We start from the raw sequence: 20,972 nt of genomic DNA, 5'->3' as shown, positions 1-20,972 counted from the left end.
TTATGTTTCCCTAAGCAATCTACTTTTCCCTTAGGAAGTTTACTTTGTTTCCAAAATACACTATATCCACGTATGCGCCGTTCGTGTTGTTGCAGGCAAATTACTTTTTGGAGTAATAGCTTGTCGCAATATCACATCACTTTAAACTTGGTCAGGGACTGATCGTCTATATCTTTATTATCAGCTACACATTCGCCGGTCAAGTTATCCTTCATGACATAAATTTGGTTACTGATTAGCCACTTAGAATAACCGCCACTCAGTTTGTATTAATGGCGTGAATAACAGCGAATTCCTTTGTTGGCTAAACGAAAATTTATCTAGTTGATTAAACATATCCTAGTTGCATGCTACGTTATTAAGTTAAAATAAGATTTCACTACCGGAGTCCATAACTTCTCCCTAAAATACCTATAACTTACATCGATATGACTGTTGGAGCTCCGAAATGTTTGTGATCTGTAGTTTATAAAAAATATTTTGCCCTTACTTTTTGAAGTTATTTTCCGAAGTAATTCATTATGTATGTAGCTCATCCGAAATTCCGTAGAAAATTTATATTTAGTGGAAAATAAGACTCAAATACTTTTAGGGTTTAATATGAATTCTGTCATGGTTCACAACGTTTAGCGTAAAGCATCCACAGCTTAGAGCACATTGTTATCAACGTAACCAGTTATAAGGCTTTTGACTTTACTGTTTTTCTCTTTAAAGTCTATAGAGAAAAAGTCAGGTGCTGATGCACTGTAGTTAAGCAAACAGTATAGCGTTATTTTGAAGAAGCCTAAACCCATGCTCCATTGGTTGAAAGTATCATACTTTCATGTTATTTATCATGAGGTATGTTTTATGTGTGCTACTTTGTTTAAGCACTAGTGAATTTAAGTCATTTACTTTGTCAAGTCAACTTTTAGGAAGAGAAAACTAGTTTAGAGACGGTATATAAATACTTGTCCTCTGTTTTAAAAAATATCTGAAAGGCTCTGAATTAATGTATAATTTCAATAATCTAAGAGACTCCGTGTTTTCTAACGTACTAACCTCTGTTTACGCGATAGCGTAGCACAAGTAAAATAAAAATTAGTTATCTTGTAAAACCTTCGTGCATTTTAAAAGTTCTCGTCTCAAAAACCACACTCCCTTAAGTAGTACAATATCTTATCATATATTGGATACTTGTCATCAAATAGATGCGTTAAAGATCATCTCTATAGTTGTTAAAAAATGTGATTCAACTATCCTCAAACTGTTTAATCCAGTGTCTGTTTGTTTAGCCTCCCCCCATCACATTACTAAATATCTCAGTATTTCCTCAACTGATATTAGTCTTCAATTAAAGTCAACCATCCTCAAACTAGCAAGACCATTACAAATCATGTGACTGAATATCTGTAATATTGTTTATTCGTATACCAATGCCTAACAAATTCTTTTGACTTATGCCCTTTCATTTTCTATTTGTTTTTATTTGACTTTTAGTAACGTGCTTACTTCCACAATTATTTGCACAAAATCGAAAATAAACGTCTTTACTGAACTTGTGAATTTTTACTGAACATGTCTTTAGCCAAAAAGTGGTGGGATAAAAGTGAAACAACTACGAAAAGGTATTCATCTGCTGATATACAGCCTATTGGTGAATATTTACAAGAGAAATTTTCTCATGGAGTTGACTATAATAGTATGTTTAGGAATTGGCATAAAAATTAAAATATTTGCTTTTATCATTACTATTATTTTCTCTAAAATTTTAATAGGCACTAATTCACTGGTTTTACATCCGACTGGCTAAAGAACTAAATTATGTGAATTGAAATCTAGCTATGAATATGTTTATATTCAAGTTTGTAAAGATCCATTATTCATGAATAACTCATCCATATCTAGAGCTCTTTATCAGTGACCTCGAAATCTAAATATTGGGTGCATTTCATCAGACCTCAAATTTATTAGAAATATTTACTTTTGCTGGGGCTTGCTAGTAGTGTATACACCACTGACCAAGGTTCTCCAAACAACTCTGTGCTGGGCTCTTTTCTAGTTGTTCACGATTGGTGCCCATAGTCTTATCGTCTGCCTTTGGTTTTCGGCGTTATATGCTCTTTGGTCTTCCTCTTTTCTTTTTGTTAAGTTAGATCTTCGCGATGTAATTTTACATGGTTTCCACAAAGCATGTCTTATCCGCGTTCAGCTTCTTTTTCTAATTTCCTCCTCAACTGGCAACTGGTTTGTTTTGTTTCAGATTGGGCTATTGTCGATAGTCTGTGGTTAGTGGATCTGGAGTATCTTTCGCAAACAGCTATTTATAAAACCTGCACTGTTTTGGTGATCGTCGCAATTCTTCAACTTTCAGCTCCCTACAATAAATTTTTAACACGTGTTGAAAATTCTTACTCTATTCTTAGGTGACAGTTCTTTTGAGTTCCAGATATCCTTCATTTGTAGGAATGTTGTCCTTGCTTTGTCAATTCGTACCTTCACATCTTCATCAGATCCCCCTCGTTTATCAATAAAAACCTGCAGGTATATGGAGGCTTCCACCTGTTCCAGAGATTTTCCATCGAGCATAATGTAGTTGATGCTCACTGTTTCGTATTTCAAGATCCTACTTTTTCCCTTGTGAATGTCTATTTTTGAGGAGTCCTCCACTGTATTGGCTATCTTCATCTGCATTTGTTGCTGAGTATGGGATAGAAGGGCTAATTCATCTGCAAATTCCAAAGCATCTAGATGTATTCAAGGTTTCCACTATGTTATTTGCTTTTCCTGAAACGTGGAGTAAAATTTGTCATGGTGGTTCAGTTAAATTCATTTTTTTAGTTTTATATGCTCCCTTGAATTGTACTTTTGTCCAGTTTTCGATTAATTTCAGTGTTGTCTAAATCCTATGAAAAAGTCGATACATGCAGTTATATGTATGAATCTAGTAATTAGGAAATTTAAATTACTTGTATTTTTAGTGAAAATTGTTATACGCGGTGATCGTAATGTTGGAAAATCAACTTTACTTTCGCGCTTGAAGGGTGAACAGTTTAAAGAAGAATACATTCCATCCAATGAAATTCAAGTAACTTTATTTTTGTTTATTTGTTAAAATTCTAATAATTATATCTTACTATTTAGAAAGTAGATGAAATATTATGACAAAATATCTCGAGATACTGTAATGAGAAGACGAAGATTATTAGAACTATGTGTTTTATTAGCACAATACATTTCGAACAGTCTGACCACACATATACTTGTTGAGAACATATATATATATATATACGAAAAAGTAAAAGGTCAATTAGACATAGTATATATGCACATATATAACGGGAATTTTTCCCACACGGTTCACTTGCTTATGTAAGTACGAATGTATTTCTACACACTTACATACATATTTATTCCTCCTCCACGACGACTGGAAAATATGAAGAATCAAAGAGGAATTCGTTGCAAGCCCAAACAAAATCAAATGATCCGATATGAGTAGATGATAAATGTCCATTGTTCTCTATCGCCAAACACATAGTTAAAACAAGTCATTAGATTGATCTTAACTTGACTTTTGTGGCGTTGTACGAAGGGTTCAAGGACGTATACTAAGGTTTATTGAAGCCTTGGCCACACACAAACTCAAACCCCCTTATGCATTCAAAAACTGTTTTCACTCTGACACTATCCTGGTAATATTGTTTCATAATCCAGTACGGAAAGTTTCACATTATTCTCTTGATTATTACCTCTTACTCTCCATTTGTCCAGTTGACCTTTTCTGTTTTCATACATAATTGTTCTTGACAAGTATGTGTGATCAAATTGTTCGAAACGTATTTTGCAAACATATCACATAGTTCTGATACTCTTCGTCTTCTTTTGACAGCATCCAAATTCACCAAAGGGACTAATTAGTTTAAATATTTTTAGTCAAGTTTAAATTCTTGAGTTGATTGTGAAAGTATTTTTAAATCAGTTAAATATAATATCAATGTTTTATTATTATTATTATTATTATTATTATTATTATTATTTGCATACGGTATGGTGTCTTGATACATATTCACGAGTACTGTATTCAAAATTACGAAACATTACTGTGTTTTTGTCGGTGTGGCGTTTTCTAAGCTAAGTGGTTTCATCTTGAGTTCTTCACCGTCATTCTGGACAATGTCAATCCCTACTTTATCAAGAATTACGATCCTCAAATTATTTTATAACCCTTAGAGTCAGTTCGTTCTTATGGCCTTTTTTGTTAAGAATTGCCTTCACAAACTTATCAGAAGTTGACCCTTTACTTGTGGTCCTGGTATTGACTTGTAACTGTGCAAAATTAATGCAATATCATGTAAACATATCAGGCGATAACTGTTGAGGTGATCCTAAAAATTTCTCGCAATAGACAAGAAAGGCTCAGGAAACATTAAGAAGCATTTTATCCAATCAGCATTTGACTAGAAGTTTTGCTAGAAACATTACATATAGAGTTTCTGATTGGCCGATTACTACAACTATGTTTAGTAGCATTCCAGAATTTTCAGGGAAACCCAAGGACTTCTAAAATACTATAAAAACCCTATATTTTCTGTACATAAATGAACCTTTGTAGTAAAGTGCTTCTTGCATATTTTGCGCCTTTTCTCTCGTGTTCAAGTCGCTGTGTAGATTTAGCTTGGGGGTTACGAGACTAGCTTAGGATCCGAGTATATCGTTCAACTAGCAAGACTTATCAATAACATCTGAACTTCGGGATATGCTCCTCGTTTTCTAATCGCAATATGTTGCTTCAAGACTGATATACATCACCACCCAGTTTAACAATAGTAGATGTAGTGAATGAACGGGTTTATCACTTGACTTAGGGGTCTATCGGTTTGATGCATTGGCGGAGCCTCCACGTAAGCACAAGTTTAGTTTTTACCGAATTATACCACCTGTGCTGCATTTAGAATGCTTATCAAAGTTAATGTATTGCACATTAGTTCTCTGTGCTGTCTTACTAACGTAAAAGACTCTTATTAAAGAATCTTTAAAAGATCTCTCGTGTATATTACAATCAACAAATAAACAATCCTAGTGTTTAAGTATAAAATGATTTGACAGAGATTTTAAACCAGTTGATAAGATTGCGGACCTTCATTTATTGTGGTGATCGCAACATGCGTTGCTAATACTTAGCCATTATTTAAATTGGTATGCTAAACTGGTTGGTGTAGGTGTAGGTTAGAAGTGGATTAGGGGTGCGCAAAGTTGCAAACTTACGAAAACCATTCAAAAATATGAGTAAATCAGAGTTCTGATTTTTAAAGTAACTTATCAATAAAATGTCAATCATTTAACGGGCAAATACATTGTTATGTAATTAGTGCCCCGTAATAAGTAATAGTCTTAAATTGACGAAGCTGAAATTTTGTTGTAAATAATTGCGTGTACTTAGGATTATCTAAGTATACATTACGTAAGTGGTTCTGTAAATACCCTTATGAAACTGTCACATTGTTCTTTAGTCGTGTTCAATGTTGAAAAATTCTGGCTTCTCGTAGTTGCTAAACTTACTTAAATATTAGTTTTCCCTGTATACATTACGAATTAAATGTCAATAATTGAACTGTTCAGTGATTAATATTATATTATAGTCTCGTTTTTTAACCAAGATGGATCATTATGCAACATTGTCTCCAGTGCTTCACCACACACATTTCCTGTTTATATAATCCCCGCATTCCACTGAATGCTCACTTCTGACTTTTTTGACATAGAGCTTAGCTGTGTTACCCCACCACCTTTCCATGTTTCATAATTCCCCATGTATTGAGTTTATTAGGTTTTGGAAAATTTAATAATCATAGAGTTTTTTGTTGGATGTGTGGTCTCGTGTTAACACCAATAAGTAATCTCATGATGGAAACTTTTTGTAGCATTTCAACGTGAATGTTACCTAATTATGTACTGTAATAATTTTTCATAATTAAAGCATCCTTATGTTAATTTTTGATAACATTATTTTACTATTTTTGACCGTTAGCCTTACATTTTGATATTATTCTAATAAATCATACTAAAACTGTTATCCATTGGATATTGTTTTCATTCGATAGCTAGCTAACATTCATTGGAATCATCAGAATTCTCAAAGTGTAATTAAAGTAGAAGTTTGGGATGTTGTTGATAAAGGCAAACCTAGGAGTAGTGTTTCAAAAGGCGTAAGGTTTTTCAACAAACTAACAAAAGGCCAACCTAGTATCAATATTGCTGGACAGGCTGTGAGTTTTTATTTTCTTAAGTTTCCATGTTATATTACTTATTAGTAATTGTGTTAATTTGTATCAATTTTGTTTAGTATATCTCATTAAGTATTGATTCTAGGTAGTCAGCAGAATGCTTTGTACCCAGATTTCAAACTTACTGGTAAGCACCGCTGACAGTCCTGGATTCAATTACTAGTTCCAGGGTTGTGGATAGACACTGCTGAAAAGTTTCACACTAGGACGAAACCGCCGTCCAGTGCTTCCAGGTCTTCTATGGGGGTGTAGTAAATGATGACTTGGTGGGGAAAACCATTTTTATGCAGAATTGCTTAGTGCTTTCGTAAAATACGAAAACCATACATTAAATACATTATTTGCACATCCTCCATCATTTGTCCTGTACATACTTCTCCATTCTTTAAATCCGGTTGTTATTCCAATTCCTCTTTGTTTCCCTCACTCTTCTCTTCACTTCAATCTTCCACTGCTATGTATTGCACTTTCGATTGGTGCTACATACTACTTATGCCTGTCAGCATAAACAGCATTCACCACAGGGAGACCTAACCAAGATCAGTTCTTAATTTAAACTATGAATATATCTGTAATGTTGAAGAAATGGATACTTCATCAAATATTCGTAACTTGTGTCACCTACTACAGGATAGATTTACACTCGTATTTAGGTCCAAATTAAGTACCTAATAGAATACTTCGGTTAAACTATTGTTTAACTTGTATTTTCTCAAAACTTGTGTTATATTGGTGAAGTTGGGGGAGATAGGAAAGGAATATTTGTTTCGGGAGGGATCCTACTTCAAAACATTCACTGTAGTGTTCAGTTTAATAATTAATATAACATACAAACTGTTTGACATATTTTTTAACTGGGACTGTCTCTAAAATGCGTAACTATACGTTTGTTACATTTAATAAGTTTCAATGTAATAAAAAGTATGTTGAGTGTGATTAAGCTTACATCTAAATTCTTATAATTTGCTATACTCCATTTGTTCAATCATCCCGATCTAGCTTGGATAGAAATAATATATATACTAGGAATTATTTACCAAGACAAGCTTAAATCCATTTACATTAGGTAGCTACTATTAATTACTGTGTTAGAAAGCCTTATACAATCCAAAGAGAAATACCATTATGTTTTCTACAGTAATTATTTACTTTACAAATTACTACCTTATTGTGTTCACTCAGCTACTTGATTAAATTATACCGATAGAAGAATTCAATTCTCATTTCATTCATCTCATCTCAGTTTCCTTATCATTATTAGGGGTTACTGTCATTTTGATTTAGGACTACTTGGTCCTAAGTACTTAAGTCACTTACCTATGTCTGTTACCCCTCGTGGAGCATAGGCCCCCGACTAGGATTCTCCATCCAGCTCTGTCACGGGCTCTCCTTTCCAGTTGTTGCCAAGTGTTGTTCGCTTTTTCAGTGTCTGCATCCAATTCCTGGAGCTACGTGTTTTTTGGTCTACCTCTTTTTTTTTCTCCTTCCGGATCCCAAGTTAAGACTTGCTTTGTGATGCAGTTTAATAATTTCTACAATTTGTGTCCCACCCACCTCCAGCACTTTTTCCTAATTTTCTCTCCAGAAACAAGATGGGTTTCTCTCTGCAAGGGTAGGTTATTGCTGATGCTGTCCGGTCAACGAACATTGAGTAGCCTTTGTAGACAATTGTTTATAAATAGTTTTGTACACATGGTTCCCTTTATTATCTTGAAGGGAGCAAGAACGAAGATTGGTGAAGAATAATATGAATTCACTTTATTTCGTTAGGTTCTCTTCAGCTGCTTAAAACCTTTAATATTTTAAAATCGTTATTACAGCTATTGACATACTTATACATACGAGGGTGATTAAAAATGAATACATGTATTATGATGTAGCGAAGACTTCAATATAGTTAATTAGGTCATAAAAATTTTGTTTCGGATAAATAAGGTTTGGGAGGGAAAGTTCCAGAACATTGAAATAGTGTTTAGAACTCATGGAGTTAACAAACATTAGATGATTGTGTAATGAAGCAACTGAAAATGGATTAATGGCAATAAAGAAAGATATAAATTTAAATCAGTCAGTTATGAATTGAAGAAAAATGACAATTATGTAGTTTAAACTTCAGAAGGAGTTGAAATAATGAATGACGTAATAAATGAATACCTGTACTTTTTTGATGACTGTTTTAGTTGCCCTCCAAGTTTCAGCTCTGTACAACAGAACTGTCTCGACTTTTGTACTGAAACTTCTGACTTTGGTCTTGAGTGACTGTTATTTCGAGTTCCAGACGCCTGACATTGTCTGTTCATGGGCTTTGTCCAGTAATTTGCAGAGTACTTAGCCACTGGAGGTGAACTATTTCAACGAAGTATCATAAAAAATCAGTGATTAAGTTAGACTAGTCCTACTCTAAACAAACACTATTACTAGTTGATATGAACTGAGAATTTTACCAACTTTTGAATAAAACTAAGCTGCATTTCCTTACACTCGAGTTCCATTATCTATAATGCATAAGAATGATTCACTGAAACTAGAGTAAAAATAAAATACAGTTGTAAAATCATCCCGTTAAGGAAATCATATTTTCTACACATTCTAAAATAAAATAAGCGTCCTCCACTCATCATCTTTCCTTACTAACTGTAAAGTCTGTTTACGTTCTCTGACTATTCTCTTCCCCCCTTTAACTCTTTTGTGTATTTTTATACTACTTATTAATATTCAGTAAATAGTTGTATTCCTAGCAATTTCTACGCGTGTGTTGTAACGCAAGTTTGTTGTGTATTCTAAAATATTTACATATATTTATAACATTTATTGTATTTATCATTGTAATTACTTTCTTTCAATCCCTGTAGCAGTTATTTTCAGTTTTTGTATCATCGTTTAGTCCTTGTTTAAACGCAACGTTTTCCATATTTTTTGCTCTTGGTCCCGTTTTTGTTTGTTGATAAACTGTTATCAAGTCTAGACACAGCTATCAGCTGTCATTTTCACTATCGTATGTTGTAAGTATTCTTTATATTACTATCGCAGGAAGCCCTTCTTATTTCAGACTTACGGACGTGGGAAACGCCACAGATACCTCACAAGTTGGGGTTTGTAACTAATTTATATATGCTATTCAATAGAGAACCTCTTTTTAAACAAATCACTGTTTTGTGAACTTCGACTTCGCCCGTATCTCAATCGTGCCATTTGAACTCTTCTATAGATTTAACACTAATCTAGAGTCATTTTTATCTAACTTACTTACGCCTGTTATCGCTTGTGGAGGAGTATAGGCCGCCCACTAACATTCTCCATCGAACTCTGTCCTCAGCAATCCTTTTCATATCTGCTTCCAATTCTCGGCGTAGTGTGTTCTTTGGCCTTCCTCTTTTCCGTCTCCCTTCATGATTCATGTCAGCGCTTGCTATGTGATGCAGTTTGATGATTTCCGTAATGTGTGTCCTATCCACTTCCAGCGTCTTTTCCTAATTTCCTCTTCATCTGGAATCTGGTTTGTTCTCTTCCACAATGGGCTGTTGCTGATGGTATCCGGTCAACAACAGACATTGAGTATCTTGCATATGCAACTGTTTATAAATACCTGTATCTTTTTAATGATGGTTGTAGTAATTCTCTACGTTTCAGCTCCATACAGTAGAACTGTATTGAAGATTCTGACTTTGATGTTGGTTGAAAGTTGTTTTGAGTTGCATATGTTCTTCAACTGTAAGAACACTGCCCTTACTTTACCAACCCTTAACTTTACGTCTGCATCAGATCCTCCACGTTCACTAATGGTGGTGTCCAGGTACGTGAAATTTTCCATCGGGTAAGTAATGTTGAGGTTAGACACAGGGTATTAAGGAATGATGGTAAATAAGTTGATGAGGTCGTGAATCTTCATCGACTGAGATGGTTGGCCACGTGTTACGTATGCTTGAACACCGATTACCACGATGGGCGTTGCTGACTGGTGTTGAGGATGGTTGGAAGAAAGTCCACAAAGTCACTAACTTCTGGTCTGAGCCATGTTGGTAGATGCAGACTAATTGGTTGGAGTCCACGTGACCATCATAACCAGTGGTCGGAGACTATGGGTGAGATGGCTCAGAATGGATCACATTGGCGTAGGTGTATGCACTCGTTGTCTTCCCTTAAACTGCGAGATTAAAATTACTTTATACCTTTCTTTCTACGAACTAATTCTTTCTCCCTGTTTCATATTCTTATATGCAATCTTTTTCTTTATATATTACTACCACTGTGGCAACCGCTTCTATAGATTTGGTGTTCATCTTGTTGTGCTAATGAAGTATGTCGACTTGGACCGATGCATGTATGTGCCTGGTCTTACGTTGTAGCTGACTGACTGACCACCTCTTCCAGAGTTTCTACATCAAGTGTGATTGTGTTGGTGTTCTTCGTGTTGTATTTGAGGATCTTGCTTTTTCCCTTGCGTATGTTGAGGCCTACTGATGTGGAGATTGCTGGTACACTGTTTGTCTTGAGCTGCGTCTGTTGGTGTATGTGCATGGGATAGAAGGGCCAGGTCATCTGCGAAGTCCACATCATTTAGCTCCATCCAAGCTGTCCATTGTATTCCAAGCTTCCCCTGAGATGTCGAGGTCTTAATGATTCAGTCAACCACCATAAGAAACGGAAAGAGTAAACAGCCTTGTCTGTCTTCGGTGCTCACTAGGAACGCGTCTGTAAGCTGTCCTCCATGTACCACTTTTCAGTGTAGTCCGTTGTATGAATTCCGGATAATATTGACAATTTTCTCAGGTACACTATAGTATCCAAGAAGTTCCCATAATATTCTCCTATCCACACTGCCAATAGCCTTTTTGTAGTCAAGGAAGTTGATCTATAATGACGATTTCTATTCAATTGATTGCTCAACAATGATCCGTAATGTCGCAATTTGGTTTGTGCACGACCGATTTTACAAAATTCGACCTGTTGATCTCTAAGCTGGACGTCTACTGACTCTTCCATCCTGTTCAACAACACTCCGTTGAAAACTCTTTTTGGTAGATGGTAATGTGATTTCTCCGTAGTTTTCATGTTTGCTCAGATCTCCCTTCTTTAATATCTTGATGAGATATCTTTCTTTTCAGTCTATCGGCACTTGTTATCCCTCCCAAGTTTTCCTGAATAGAGTGTGGAGAATCTTAGCAGTTACTTCTATGTCTGACTCTAGTGCTTCAGCTGGTATATTGTCAGGTTCTGCTGCTTTCCCATTCTTGATTTGTCTGATGGCCATCCTGATTTCTTCGGTCGTTGGTAAAGTGAAATATACAAGAAGGTCTGTGTGTGCTGATTCGATGTCCAGTAGATTCAGTGGAGCTGGTCTATTCAAGAGTTCCTCAAAGTATTCTACCCATCTGTTCCTCTGTTCTTGTCTTGCCTTCTTTGTCCTTGACCTATCTCTGCGGTTTACTATATTTCCCTGCTAGTTTCTTCGTTATGTCATATAGTTGTCTGATATTTCCCTCCTTTTCAGCTCTTCCTGTTGTCGTTGCTAGGTCTTCCACATATTTCTGCTTGTCAGTTCTAATGATCTACTTCACTTGTTTGTTTACTTCAGTGTATTCAGCTTGTGCCTTGTTCGGCTGTTGTTAATTACCATTTTCTTGTTCTTCCTTTCTTGAATCTTTTCTAGGGTTACGATAGAGATCCATTCCTTATGATGATGCCTGTTGCGATCCAGAACCTCCTGACACGTTGAAGATAATGTTTCCTTCATCCCCTTCTAATTGTCCTCCATAGTAGTTTCTTCTCGTTTGAGTAGATCTTGTAAGACTTGGAACTTATTGCTGAGAGTTATCTTGAATCCGTTGAGTTTGTCAGTATGTCTAAGGACGTCTGCATTGAACCTTTGTAATGCTGCTTGTGCAGTTGTGCAGTGCTTCCTTAGCTTCGGTTTCATGTTGGCAAGCGCCAGTTGGTGGTGATCTGAAGATATGTCAGCTCCTCTGCTAGTTCTCACGTCTTCCACTGACCCTCTGAATGTTTTAGTGACGCAAATATGATCGATCCGATTCTGTGTAGTGTGGTCCGGTGAGCCAGACACATGTAGCATTGTGTATGCGTTTGTGTGGGAATATTGTGCCTCTTGTAATCATTTTGTTGAATGCACCATGAGGCGTCATAATTCCGAGTGAAGATCCTTCGATTCGGAGTGCAGAGTGTAAATGGTTTAATTTGTTTATTCTGGTTAGCGTTTTTGGCATAGTTGTTTTCTACAGGATGGGTTGCTGACCCCATACCCAACCCTCCTTTGTGTGAGCTTGGGACTGACAATAACCTTAGAAGAGCCAATGGTGGAGTTATTTATTCTCTAACTACTGACATATATATGAGTAGCTTCGAAAAATCAACTTAATATTTATAACGCCCTGTTGGCTCACCACTTAATTTTGCATTTGTTCAACCTCGTGTAACATACCTTTGAAAAGCCTCACATGTATAAATAGTAAACGAGTTCACTTTATATAAAAATAATATCTTTGACATATTCAGGACATAAAAGGTTTCGATAGAACAGGAATCTCACAGAGATTTCATGGCAGTACTATTGTTTGGACGAACTATTTCATTACAAATGACTATAATAGTATTATAAGACTACAAAGAACTTGGAATCAATATCTTATTTTGATCTAAGTTTGTGTTAGTAGTTCATTTTTGCAATCCTTTCGTCATTTATCAATATAGGGTACTCTAATAAGAAAAAAGAATATATCAATGTTTAAATAGCAAGTTCTCACACACCACATTTTTCTTCAGACTTTGTTTCCACTCGTTAGATTACTTAAATTAAGTATTTACAAACTGATGGAAAACCGGTCCTCTTTTGACATGTGAGCATAACTTTAAGCTTTTCAATCGGAGATATCACTATGGTGCTATTTACTCCCTTCACCTTTTTAGAACCAATTTTCGTGATTCGGTGTGCATTAGATGTTTGGTATTTAGACTATAAGTTAGAAGCATTTAAATTCAGGGCTTCGTTTGAACTTAATCCCAAATATATGACGTGATATAAACTACATCGTAGTATCATTCCACTTGACCTAGTTCCCAGATTTGATTTATTGATTTAACCCGAAGGATTTAGACCTACAATTCGGCTACTATAATTCTTAATTCAAAAAATTTTTGTTCAGATTTTATGACCATAGATTCACATTTTAACCTCTTTTTGTATAACAGGGAAATATTGAACCGTGTTTAGATGCAAGTTTTATTAATGTCTACAAAGGTGCACATGGTGTTATCTTAATGATGGATATGACAAAACCATCGTGAGTTGAAATCTTAACTTTTTGATTATGTACCTATGATATTATCAAAATATTAATAATTTGACTGAACATTAAATTATTCTTGTCATCTTTAGAGAAAACTCATTTTGTAAGCCGTTATATATATTTCAATTATTTGTTAAATATAATATCGATTGATGTAATTTGTAATACGACTCAGACACCGCTTCTTTCCCATTCAATCAGTTATGTCAAGAAAAAAAGAGACTATATAGAATTATCAAACTATTTGTCATTAGTCCACAGTCATTTTAGGTTCAGTAAATCATTTCATGTTAGTCATAATATTGGCACTCTAATTGTAACCTCTTCATCAATTATTCAATATAACTTGAAACACAATCCACCGAGATATTCTTATCTACTGTTATAAAAATTTAAGTAGTGCACTGAATAATCCGAAAATATTTTCTCATATTTTCAAAAATCAGTATGTCGAAGGTCATGAAAACAGACTTTTCATCATAGATCATTAATACTTTCTTCTTATTGCCGATATATTTCGGTAAAAAATTTAAACAATAAGTGGTTAAGGAATTAAGATTTGCTTTTATACAAGTAATATACTAAGTGTTTTCTGATGTCGAAGTGTTTGAAATCGATCGAGCAGCCTCGTAATGCCGCCAAAAAGATAATCTTCTAAATTTTGACATAATTTACATGCTGTTACATTGATCAAGGCGCCTTTCATCTCTCACATATTATAACTGAGCTTTATTTCTGCAAGGTAGATATTAATGTTTTAATTGCTTGTAGCCTCAAATGTCTCGATACGGCAGAGTCATGAAAGTCCGCTCTTCCCCATGATATGCTCTCACATGATCGCGAATATAAATCCGCTACTACAGAAGTCCTACAGAATGCCTTCTCGTGGTGGGGGTATTGTTTACGAAATCTCGAGGACGAAAAATGAATGTTCGGTGCTTAAACCGAGTTGGTGGGTACGGAGGAACAACCTAACATAGTTGAAACCCTGATTCGAAACCGATGGGTTCCATGATCTCGAGGGAACAAATGGCCTATGAACCTATTTTTGGCCACTGTCTCGCATAATAGCACGTCTCTTAACATTGCTCCACTACCTTGTCTATTAGGTCTCTGGGTCAAAAGCTTGTGGAGTGGCCCTCTAGGGAAACCTGTTTCTTCTTTGGCATCCAGGTAGTATTTCAGCCTACACACAAATTCAATTACCTGTGTGGCACGTGTATATTTTGGTGCTTCTTTGTACCAATGTTTATGCGGTTATATAAATAAATAAAACTTAATTTCTTGTAATTCTCTACAGATTACTAAACCTATTACATATATATATATAATTTAGTTTACTACCTCCTCTTTTGTTCTTCATAATAACCATAAACTGTAGAATTAGCTAGAAAACCAATGAAAACCATGGAACACTGATTAATCGATTTGTCCAGTCAGATACTCTTGAAAAGTACACACATGTAAATCTAAACAAATTGAAGTCTATAATCCTTTTGATTCGCATATTGAGCATAATGTTCCTCTAGGGTTTTTTATTTTAGTGGTACGAAGCAAGAACAGTCCATTATATGGAGTCGAGTCCAGAGTCTTTCTTCCATATTTCACAATAATAGTGTCTTAAATTCAGGTTTATAACCAGCTTTCAATCAACTGCATATTTATCAGTTTACTGGCCTAAATTGGGATTATATACCTAAATATAACCTACCGTGTAATGGAAAGAAAATGTTGTGATCTATGTGACTCTAGTACTAGCGTCTGCAACCGTTAGAAAGCTACACGAATTATCACAAACTGTAAACATTTCAAAGTACTCGTCAGACTGATGACACATATGGGTCAAGTTTAATTAGATATATTTATTGGTAACTTTAATAAGACGAATAACGACAAAACAAATTATTCTTTAATACACTGTATCAATGGATAGTTGTATTGATTTTCCTGATCGACCGACTTTTATTAACACTTAGCACTAATAGTCGGTAGTAGTATTTTGTAGAACCACTATTTTTATCGTCCGACAACTCTAAATTTTGGTGAATTATGCTTACACTCTATTAAATAGACCATGGTCTTTGAATTAATATAAAATGAGGAAATTGCATATATTTTTACTATAGATGAAGTTTATGGAGATCCTTTTTCAGTTTATAGTTTACATCATGGACTGACTTTAGCTCTAAGCACAATCATTGAAAAACACCAAACATCGGACTGATGTTTTATCCTAATTTTAGATTGCATAACCTTACACATTTGAGACTCTTCAATGTCCTTAGATAATTTCTGTTGAACATCTTACCTATCGCATATTTGGTTCCCGAAATCCTTTTAATATTATTTTCTACTATACTTTTAAGAAGGTAAACTAAATTGAACCGACGTGCTCCGTATCCCCAATATCATAGTCAGTCAGGAATGATGAAAATTCAACTCTGAACATGGTCGCGCGATATTACAAAGTGATCGGAGTGAAACATATCAATCGTTGGGTCCCGGCTCAGTAGTCTAAAGTTTAAATATGCACGTTTAAGACCAAAGGTCCTGAGTTTGATCCCCTGTAGTGGGGTTGTGGGTGCTCACTACCAAGAGGTTCCATACTAGAACGAAACCGCTGTCCAGTGCTTTCTGGTTTCTAATGATTACCTAACTAAGATCAGTTATTGACACAAACCATGTAACTCAGAAATCTCCATAAACCCTCTATGGTAAATAAAGGGATGACTTCTTTTCCCAGTGTTTCTTTTTTGCCAATTAGCGAAATTACTACTAAATATTTCTGCTTGTGTATTTGCAAACCAAAAGCCTTGTGCTTTATAGGAGAAAAAGGAAAACACACAATAATATGGCAAAGATCGATAATCTAGTGATATGGCAAAAATGATGGGAAGATAATAAGAAAATTCAAGGTCAGAACTGACCAATCAGAGAAAAGATAAATAACCTGGAAAAAATATGTGATTCATCCTAAATAATTTGGTGTAGGCATTAGGAAGAACAAACACCTTACTAAATATAGACCAGGTAAATTACGTGTGTAAACTCGGTAGGTTTTCTGCAAAAAATATATTGATTGGATTTTCCCGATGACTATGATAATAACTTTGACCAGTGATTTTTGCGCTGTGTCGAATTATAAAGTAAAATTATACGTTTGACAGTTCAATTGTGTAACTCAACTTACAATGGTGTAATTATTTCACATAAGCTGACTTAAAACACAACCGTCGAAACAAATTAACGAGAATAGATACTTTTTCTAAGTCTGATTTTTACCATCGTAAGATAATGTCAGCTGATATATCAGTGAAAATCAGAGAGAAATGGACAGCTATTTTGTCATAGTTTAAGTTTTATCAGCAGTATCCAGCCATAAATTCACATGAGGTCCATTGATCTCAAGATGCGTGCATCTCATAGTAAGTACAATACATTTAGATGAATCAGTATTGATATCCAACACTTCATATCTCCAAATTCAGTCATTTTCTGATATTTCACAATATTTACCCAACGTCATAAACAAATTTTGGTCGTCTTCATAAGTTGCAGCTTATTAGAATTGTTACTAGTGAGAAAGCGGTTATTATTTAGTCAGATCGTTTTGTAGAAACTTTAAACTATTTTGAAAATGGTAGTTTTATATACTTAGGTTGTTCTAAAACTCAGAGTATTATGGAAACCCAGTTTTCCCCCAAGCTAATATCATCATCTCTGTAATTCAAACATCAATGCAATAAATATAGCGATCATACAAAGTATTTGCATCAAGTGATTTCATACAGACTTTATACTTCGGAAATAATTCTCATCCTCAATGCGAATAACTTCATCTGAAAGACGACTATGTACTGAGAAGCATTGAATAGTTTACATTTGAAGTTTTCAGCAGTATACACACTCGTGATTCAACATAATACTGAACTCAGTAGAAAGTTCAGTTCTCGAAATCAATACATAATATCGTTTAATCATCAAGATGTATTCCAATATTCCGAATTTTCTATATTCAGTCACTCCATGTTATAGTACAATCCTCGCACTATCACCGATCAGACTGCTCATCAATCCTAATTTTATTGACTTCATAGATGTTTGTTTCTTCATCTGAAGCAACATACTCCAGTATGGAATATTCTCAAAGCTCGAGTTTTGTAATACACTCTTCGATATCATTGCCTGTTCAATCTCTTAAGGTGTTTTATTCTGTTACCTACTTCCTTCTGAAAGTTCCATGATTCTTTTTTTACTGATTTCGAAAATTGTCAGGTAACATATGTTTTACTATCCATACTTTTAATTTCCTTATTCCTCTTGAAAGCTTACTTTTGTCTACTCTTGTTCGCTGTATAAATTTTCATATAGGACATTTGAATATGTATGTCGTGAACTTATACAAATTCCTCCAAAATTGCCCATATTAATTATGTCGAATTTTCATGATATACAAGAACAACGTAAAGTCACTGAAGAACAAGTTCAAATCTTCCTCAATGATTCTATTATGCAGCTGAATCAGTATAATGTTACAACTGATGAAAAAGTCAATGAGTTATCAAGAAATATTCATGTACAAAAGTGAGATGTTTAATTTTTAAAAGAAGTTTTTCTCTTTCATTCTTAGTTCCATATGATCAGGAGTTTTAAGTATATATGTTCATAACACTCTTAATTTACCGTCCACAACTTGAAGTACTGTTCGCTTAAATTCATTGATGCTAGATGATTTTTGATAGTCGATCGGGAAACCTCGCTTAGTACTAGTCAACAAGGCATTGGGATATAACAACAAAAATATGTTTATTATTAACTTTCTACCCAATGCTCCATTTATTCGAAACTATCAAGTCCAACCTTGGCATTAATACCTATAAAACATGATAAATTATAATCGTATACTTTTTATCATTACTATTATTCCTAGTGACGAGGCTCCAGTTGCATTTCTTGAATTCCTAGCAAGAAAGCATGACCTACGAAGTGTATCATTTAAAATGAATAAACCAATAACACACCAGTCACACTACATGATGTTCACATTACAGTGCATTGATTAACTTAGCCCTAATCCAGTTGTTCAATGTTATATTATATGCTGTGAGATGTGAAGTTTCTAAGTTCAATCTTATATTGGAACTATGAATGAGTGGATTGTTGAGAAATCCTCCAAACTGAAACAAAACACCGATTATTTATCAGTAATCTCTGGTTTTTAACAGATCTCCAGCTGAGATATCAGCTCTTAACAAAATTTATAACCAAATGAATATCTTTAATTGAAGAGGTTTTGTAGAGATCTGTTTGATTTGTAGGTTGTATTCGTCATAGAAAAATTTCAGTTGAAGCATTATTAAAAACCAAGGAGCATTAAACAGCTGCTTCTTTCTAGTGCAGGACTCAGTAGAGCTTACATATAATTTTTCCATAAAACGAACCAAAGACCTTCTAGTCTGGCAGAGAACGCCAAACCATTAAAACTACTGGGTCGGCGTCCAACATTTTAATTTCAACTTCAACCAATTGGTGATATACCTCGATGACCATTCAATATCACTAGCGGCAACTGTTTTACTCCAAACTAATATGTCTACTGCAGGGTAATCCCATATTGGGACGAAATTAATCTTGAGTACCTCCTGATTTTCATTGTTAACTCAATTAATATCAACATGAGATGAATACAAACTACAAATACAGTCTGTTTCTTCTCTTGGCTTAACAATAACTAACATCAATTTCATGTTTTAAATATCAAAATAATTCATCATATCATCATTTTTTTTTACACTTTAAATGAGATCAATAAGGAAATGAATGTTTGATTCTCTTGTTTAAAAATAGAATTCATTATTTGCATAAAATTATAAAAAAATTATTTAATCTTTGTCCACATTCTCTCTTGCATAAATATGCATATACACACATGTTATTACATTGTTTTCTATTTCAAATGTATACGTGCACTGAACAAACATTTTAATAAGTATAGGGTGGTATATTATTGATTTTTGTACACCCTTCTCCTCTAATTCAACTGTTCATGTATACACATGAGCATAGATTAGAATTGTCCTCCAGGGGTGTGTTTATGTGCACTACTTTTAATCACTCTCCTCTTTGTGTTATTATGTACTCTTTCCTCTATTTATCCATTGTTTTTCTAAACACTTTTGTTTGATAAAATCAATGAAAAATCTATTATTGATTACCACCGATAGTAGTAGTAATAATAGCAGTACATAACACCATATTTTATCAATAAATTTAATAAGTACTTTAGAACTAACTCAATACTCGCTTTAATCCTTCCATATTATTAGTGTGTGCATGTATACATTTGTGTATGCGTAAATAATATGATTATCTTGCCAATACTCTCCACCCCCCTACCTTTTCCCGTCAGCGTATATCACCATGTTTATTAAGATCTAAGTATTGGTAAACTGTCTATCAATGATTTATAATTTTTGTAAATTAACAAAATTAATTGATTGTCATCTCACTCCCCACCTACTCCTTTATTCTACTCGTATGTGTTACGAACATTTTGGTAATAAAAACAAAAACACAGTGTTTATGTTTAATTAATAAATATTATTACTATTATTGTAAAAGTACTAGTTTATCGACTAATGTTATAGTTATTGTAAGCGAAGATGGATAGTGGCTAGCAGTGGAATCCAGGACGCGCGTTTCGTCCTATTCAAACAAACAACACTAAGTGAATTTATTGTTATAGTTGGTTTTTAAAAATAGCCTCATCAATATTTATTTTACTATTACTTATTTATTTTTCAGTTCTTTCATCTATTATAAATTAGTTTAACTTAAAATAGTGTTAAGTCGCCGCTTCCTAACACACAAGATAATGAAGACTAAAAAGAACAATCATAACTAAGGATATGTGACATTCATTAAATAATTTATTTATGTAAATTCATTAATAAATTCCTAAATCGAAGCTGGACCACCAGAGAAAAAAACTTGCAAGGTTTACTTGGTCGAGCTACCTGGTAGTATAGCCGCCTGAAATGTGTCTATGACTCTTCTACTGATGCACCTGAGTGAGTCATCCAGTTTTCAGCAGATGCTGCGGAGTTTATCGCCTCTATGTGTGCCTTACGTATGTTACGACGGGTCGGCGCAAGTGTTTGACAGGCAACTTCAACCATGAACTAGAATAAGATGACTACATGATCATTTCTCACCAGAGGTGGGAAGAAAGTCGTTTGACTGACAACATCAACATGTGTGAAGACTAAGTCCGAGACGAGGTGCTTCCTAGTTCATATCTGGTGGGATATCTGATGTGATGTAATAAAGCTAGTGCAATTGAGGTTCCTAACACTTCCCAATCAAATGACTTTGCCAATGACCCTACTTCTAAGTTTACCCAGTT

General features: G+C 34.5%; 1 protein-coding gene across 1 annotated transcript in view; it reads left to right on the top strand.

Moving 5' to 3' along the window:
• Positions 1 to 1,477: 1,477 nt before the first annotated feature.
• Smp_062680 (hypothetical protein) overlaps positions 1,478 to 20,972 on the top strand; it is a gene marked incomplete at its 3' end in the record, with an annotated part of 44,241 nt that continues 24,746 nt past the window's right edge. Inside the window, exons 1-5 of the mRNA XM_018790044.1 lie at positions 1,478 to 1,681; positions 2,961 to 3,067; positions 6,084 to 6,248; positions 13,470 to 13,561; positions 17,939 to 18,151. Of these exons, the coding sequence (XP_018655426.1) occupies positions 1,558 to 1,681; positions 2,961 to 3,067; positions 6,084 to 6,248; positions 13,470 to 13,561; positions 17,939 to 18,151 (701 nt within the window). The 5' untranslated portion in view covers positions 1,478 to 1,557. The remainder of the gene's footprint in view (positions 1,682 to 2,960; positions 3,068 to 6,083; positions 6,249 to 13,469; positions 13,562 to 17,938; positions 18,152 to 20,972) is intronic.

Source organism: Schistosoma mansoni, chromosome W, assembly GCF_000237925.1.
Source record: "Schistosoma mansoni strain Puerto Rico chromosome W, complete genome".
Classification (NCBI taxonomy): domain Eukaryota; kingdom Metazoa; phylum Platyhelminthes; class Trematoda; order Strigeidida; family Schistosomatidae; genus Schistosoma; species Schistosoma mansoni.
Note: the sequence above shows the minus strand (reverse complement) of the source record. Positions and strands in the feature narration are given on the sequence as shown.